At 39.8% G+C, this 6,422-nt stretch overlaps 1 protein-coding gene across 3 annotated transcripts in view; it reads right to left on the bottom strand.

Moving 5' to 3' along the window:
- The window catches only part of runx3 (RUNX family transcription factor 3), a 70,116-nt gene extending 64,450 nt beyond the window's left edge, over positions 1–5,666 (bottom strand). Inside the window, exons 1-2 of one of the 3 annotated variants that reach the window (XM_079843324.1) lie at positions 5,431–5,666; positions 5,080–5,193 (exon numbers count right to left, since the gene is read on the bottom strand). In XM_079843324.1, coding sequence (XP_079699450.1) covers positions 5,080–5,137 — 58 coding nt within the window. In that variant the 5' untranslated portion in view covers positions 5,138–5,193; positions 5,431–5,666. The remainder of the gene's footprint in view (positions 1–5,079; positions 5,194–5,430) is intronic. The other 2 variants (XM_079843323.1, XM_079843325.1) reach the window with 2 other exon arrangements.
- Positions 5,667–6,422: the final 756 nt, after the last annotated feature.

Raw genomic sequence — 6,422 nt, forward strand, 5'->3', positions numbered from 1 at the left:
TAAATCTGTCATTAAAAACTCTCCTGTTCAGTCACCTGACTCTGATATGCACCACTCACTTTTATGAATCAATTCTGGAAATACACTCAAGCCCCACCCTACTTTTTTTTAAAAATTGAAAATAAATTAGATTAAGGGGGACTTTAAACAGAAACCAACGGGTTAAAAATATCCTGTAAACAGTTGTGAGCTGGTACCTCTCTCATCCCAGACTCTTATTTTGGCAACACTGTTACTAAAGCAAACACACTTTTTAACACTTCTGTTTTCCGTCTCTATGTTTCTTTTTCTTCCTTATTTTTGGATGTGTGCACTTAACTAAAACCCTCAGCTCATCCTGTAAGGAAGCAACCACCACAGACATTGGGATACATCTTCCCCAAATGTTCTGATTTGATCAAGTCAGATAGTTCAATGACTGATGGTACAGAATCTTCACAAACTTTGCGTTCGCTCGCAAAACCTTTGTGCTCCCCCAAGAAACTCTGCGTTCGCTCACAAAACCTTTTGCGCTCTTTGCAACAAGCGGAACAAGTTTTTGCGAGGCAACGCAAAGCATTGACAAATATTTTTTCCTCCATCTCATATTTTTTTCCTTCGCCATGTCCCTTTAGGGGCTCCGTAAGAATGAGAGTGGAACAGCATGCTGGGAGTTTATAGGAACATAGCAAACATAACCCCCTGCTAGCATTTAGCTACTGTTTACTATATAGAGCGGATGACATCAGTGACATCAATTCTGAGCTACTTTATTTAACACACACAGATCCATCCCAGACTCTACGGTAATGTTAACCAGCTCAGAGCTCTGCTGATGCATGTAAACACAGACTTAAGCGTACATGTGAGGATCAATTACTTAAACATCTTTTCTTTCACATGATTTGGATATTGGTGGATCTTTGTCATCTATGTGAAATGGTCTGCAAAGAAGAAGAAAAACGACAGGCAGGCAGTATATATTTTGTGTCTGCAGGGCTGGGTGTCGTCACTTCAGAAGACCGAAAGTATCACTTGTAATCTTGGCGAGGGGTGATTTGCTCTTCTTTTCTTTCTAAAAAAAGTTTTGACTCCTAATTCTGATTTGAGGAGCTGCTATTCAAGCAGTTGCATTAATGCACCAGCCAAGTTACTACTACATTGCTCGACAGCAGTAAACAGCCTACTCTAATAAATATTACTTGCTTGAAGAATTATTAGGATTATATAGCATTCCCATGGAATGCATGAACTGATATACCTTGAATGCAATGCAAATCGCTATCGATAAAAGTGTATTCTCATAAATAGAATTTTTTTTAATTAAACATTTTCATCTTATATCATGCAATTGCAGGCATTTTATAAAAGCAAAGAAATAGGCACAACTTAGAGAGGAGTGGCTTATGGCTTCAAGTTTTCCCATTATCAGAGTGTCTATTTACACTAGAGGTCTGCATGGGCTTTAAACTGAATCCCGAAACTGGCCGGTGCCCGAGATCATTTAACCCGACCAGACCATTAAATTGACATGTTAAGCCCGAACCCGAGGTCCTTTTCTCACAGCAAATACCATTTTTGCAATATGTGGTATTTAATAATTGCTTGCAACGGTAAACAAATACATACAAACACAGGCACAGCGGCCCCATCAGCACAGCAGTAAGAGAAAAAGCACGGACTTACCAATTACTTAACTTTGCTGTGGTCGAACAGGTGTAACAATCACAAATTTCTCTGCAACTCAAACTTTAAGTTTCAAAAAGTTTACGCAGTGTTGCTAAACTATCTACACAAATATATCGATCTCAGTACGAGTTATGAAGGAAGAGAACAGCATCGACAGTTGATTGTAATTCTTCCGGCTTTTCCTGCGAACGCAAGCAAACTATATGTATATATAGCCTATTTAGTTTTTCTTAGTTACAAAACCAAACCCGAGGCTGTTCATCAAGCATTAACGCGAACTCTGGGTAGCAGACATCTAATTTACACTAATGGTGATGGTACTCAGGGCAACTTTTTGAGCAATGTTACTAGGCAATATTGCCGTAAACGGGCAACCAGGTAAGACACAGGGCCTATGATCGATCTAAAGTATCCAGATAGAAATTTGTTGCCCATTCCCAATGGGAAAGTGGCCAAGCAACATTGCTTTGTAACATTGCCCAGCAACATTGCTCAAAAAAGTTGCCCCATGTATCATCACCTTTAGTGCATATAGCCCGCCTTGTTGGCAGAGGCTATTTACACTAACTCCGCTCACTGATGTCAAAATTACGAAAGATGCTTGATTTTCAACAGTATTGTAGGGGTAATAAGCATGGGAGAAAGTTTTGACACAAATCGACCCAAGTTCAAATCTGCTCAAATTTGCCGAACTCGCTCTACTCCCGTTTCCCATCACATATCAGATCGGAAAGGCATTTATTTTTAATATTTAAAAAGTGGATATAAAGTAGGCCGCTGCCTAAAATTATATATATATGTATTCTGTAATCAGACAAAATGATTAACAAATTAGTCAACATGAAATGCAGTTTGCTACCAATTTAACTTCTTTAATATTACATATTTCTAAGTAAAATTCTGAAAAATGTAGAAGGGGACTTGAATTTATCCATTGGGAACTGACTGGATTGTGAAAACTGGGCATTACAAATCTGGGCATGAGAATGACAGGTGGTTGGAGAGATTTGTGATGTCAGACATTTTTAATTTGGAGTATCATGCACAATTAGACCAGGTACATCCATGTTGTGTTGAGATTATTTTGATTTTCTTTTCCCCAAAAATGCTAGTTAAAGTTATCGCATTGGACTAAAACTTACTGACTTTACTCACCCAGGGTATAACTACTTCCCCAATTTCTTTTGAGAATTTTCTTTTACTTTTTTGAGAATTTTCCCCCACCTTTTTACACTTGTGGTGTTCCTGGTCAAAAAAGACCAGCCTACAACAAATTGCTTATAAATCTCTCATTCTATATATCACCAAATATTGGATTCAATCTTTTTCTCAACTTGTTTTCTTTCAATTAGTGCATGTTTTGTATTTCTTTTTGGATCTAATTTATCAGAGTTTTTTTTTTTTAAGCATTATTTGTGCATTATTTGTATTTTGACAATTTTGAATAAAAATTACAAATATTCTGTACAATTTATCACACTAGTGTGCTTTAATGTTTATCCAGGAGGTTTGGTTGTACAAAATGGCACAAAGTCACACTTGTGGTGTTCCTGGTCAAAAATGACCGGCCTACAAAAAATAGCTTATAATATTGTTATGCTTTATTATCACCAAATATTGGATTGTTTTAGCTTGTTTTATATCAATTAGGTTTTGTATTTATTTTTGAAACTGGCTGATTGTAGACCTCATTGATCAGAGCCTAAATTGGTCAAAAATGACCATCCATTGAAAATGAATGGGGGAGATTGACAATAAGAGAAATATTAGTGTTTAGGAGCATGTTCATCATGTTCATGTCCACATATTTACATGTGTGCTTGCAAAGATAAAGGCCTCAGACCCGTGCATGTGTGGACACATGCACAATCTGGCTACTACGCACAAACTATTTTGAGTATTACAGGCTTTCTTTTTAACAGAGATGAACTGTATCCTCAGATCATTGAGGCTCAGATAAATGATCTATACGTTTATATAAGTCTATGATCAATAAGTTTCAAAAATAAATACTAAACCTGCCCTAATTGAAAGAAAACAAGTTGACAAAAAGATGCTATATACCATAATGAGAGATTTATAAGCTATTTTTGACCAGGAACACCCCAAGTGTGACTTTGTTTCCATTTTGAATGAAAAGCATTTCAAAACAAACTCCCTGGCTAATCATTAAAGCACGCAAGTGTGATAAACAGTGCAAATCTTTTCCATGTTTTGGACATGTATTTTGGAATATTGACAAATCTATCCACAAATAATGCTTTTTACACTCAAAAACGAGGTGCATAAGCTCAGATCAATGAGGCCTACAATCAATCAGGTCCAAAAAGAAAAACAAAACCTGTCCTAATTGAATGAAAACAAGTTGAGAAAAAGATTGAATCCAATATTTGGTGATAATATAGCATAACAATCGATTTACAAGCGATTTTTTAAAAGGCCGGTCATTTTTGACCCGGAACACTAAAGGTGTTACACGATCTTCAACACAGCACAAGGGTGAAGAAAGTAAACAAGATCAGTTGAGACTTCACGCAAACTTTAAACTTCACCATCCCACCCTAAATGAGCATTGCATGAGGATAATGATTCGCCATTGTTTTTAAAACAACACCTCAATCCAAGGACAAGAAGCACCTCATCACGTGTTGACGTTACCATAGTGACAAATGGCTTCTTCTGAGGAGCTCAGGAGATGCAGATGCCAGTAAATCACTAATGTTGACTTGGGCTCGTACCCACACATATACACAGCGACCACAGAAAGGCCGAGAGTGCCCTGGCTCCAGAAGTTGACTGGTTTGTGAGTTCCAGTAAAGGTTGGTCTAGCTGGTTCCTCCCTTGCGCCCTGCGCTGAGAGTGCGTTTATAGTGCTAATGCTTGTGGTGAGCAGGCCATTATGATCCAAACCCATCAGAACTGCTCCAAACAGACTGCGGCATTATAAAACAAACATCTTACGGAAGATACATGCGCAGGTAACTTACGCTTCAAGTTTGTAGACAGATGTGTGTGCATTGAATACCCCGATCTAGGTTTCATTTGTACCTTGTCACGGTCTCTCAGAAGGCCACACAGGCGCCATACATCAAACATACATTCACATGATGCTTTATTACATCAACAGAGACATTTCAATCAGTCGGTTTGTTTCAAAACAATCATAAACGAAACTGTCAGGTTGCACTTTAAAAGGTGTTATGGTAGTCCATATACAACACGTCAAACCCACATGCATGAAAGCATGTACTGTCACACGTTCATAACTGCTAAACTGTCACAGACACACATGCAAGCTACAGCAGACACACCAGACAGATCTCTTATGAATATTACAACTACCAGAACTGGCTTTCTGGACACCACGCTGACAGTGAAGGAGGGAAGGGAATGCTACGACGGGCGACTTACCTCGCAGTAAACTGGGCGAGTAGCTGGAGAATGTGTCGAAGATGCTGTTTGAAGCCATGTGTCCCGCTCAGGAGGGAAAAGAACTGGCCTCTCCGCCGCCTTACCGACTTCAGCCTGAGAGAATGACAGTCGGGGAAAAAGAAATAGAGAAACTACATAGACTGCCTGCAACCAAGAATTTGGGGTTTGAGAGTGCCACAGGAATCTTTCGCCACAAGCCGACTAACAGAACAGCATATGTGCCGTGTGGTGAGAGGGAGCGATAGACTGAGAGAGAGAAAGAGAGAGAGAGAGAGAGTGAGAGAGAGAGAGAGCCCAAGTGAGGATAGCAACTCTGAGAGATAGACTCACCTTTGACGATGGACGCTTTTGTCTGGCTATCTCGCTTTAGAAGTAGTGGTTGTAGTGTATACGTGGTTTTAGTCAGATACCAGAAAGTTCAGGTGTCTGACGCTCTTGCAATGATGATCTCCGTGGTAACGGCCTGTCAGTCGCATGTCTGAGGTATCCGAGGTCACAGCTCCCGCGGTAATGCTGCTGCAAGGCAATCCCATGATCTGATTGGAGGAACTCAGGTCACATGACTCCCTCTCTCTCACTTGCATGCAGTGAAGTTCTCTATTCCTTCCAATGCGTGTTTCTCACCCATGATTGGCTGATGGGTGTTTTTTGAATGGTTCCTCAGAGGATGATGTGGCCTTCTATGAGAGGGACCACAAAAACACACAGCTCATACCCAACACAAACTCTCCAGTGAAAGAAATCGCAGAAAATGCGGGACAGAAGAGAATTATTAGGGAAAAGGGAGTGTTGAAGTGTGTTTTGGTGGTTTTGGGGCCTGTTAAACCACCCTTCCACCCTCACTCACCACTTGATAGTATCTCAATGTTAGTCTCATTTAAAACAGCCATGCCAGTCATTTCATTCGTTCTCCCGCTCTCATTTTACCCTCATTTGTACTCAATACTCTCTGCTTTCAGTTTAATATGGCTGTGGGCGGCCTACTTTTTATTTCCGAAGTATTTGCGGTGTTTAACACACCTTTCATGTATGGCCTGATTTCAGTGGCCCTGTTAAAAGCAAACATATGTATCTGTTTATCTACACCATCTAGCTGTGCGTGTGAAATTTGTCCCTAGAACGAACCTCACATGCAACGATAGAACGCTAGATGGATAGAACGATAGATCGATAATTGATTGATTGATTGATTGATTGATCGATTGCTGTGAAGATTATGTGTGTGATTGAGCTGGTGTTGTAACATGTCACTTTGTAGCCACAGAGCCAAGAAAATGAGCACTTGCGTGCTGGTCAGTTGGCAACACAGGAAAAATGACATA

Source organism: Gobio gobio (assembly GCF_949357685.1).
Source record: "Gobio gobio genome assembly, chromosome: 18".
NCBI lineage: Eukaryota > Metazoa > Chordata > Actinopteri > Cypriniformes > Gobionidae > Gobio > Gobio gobio.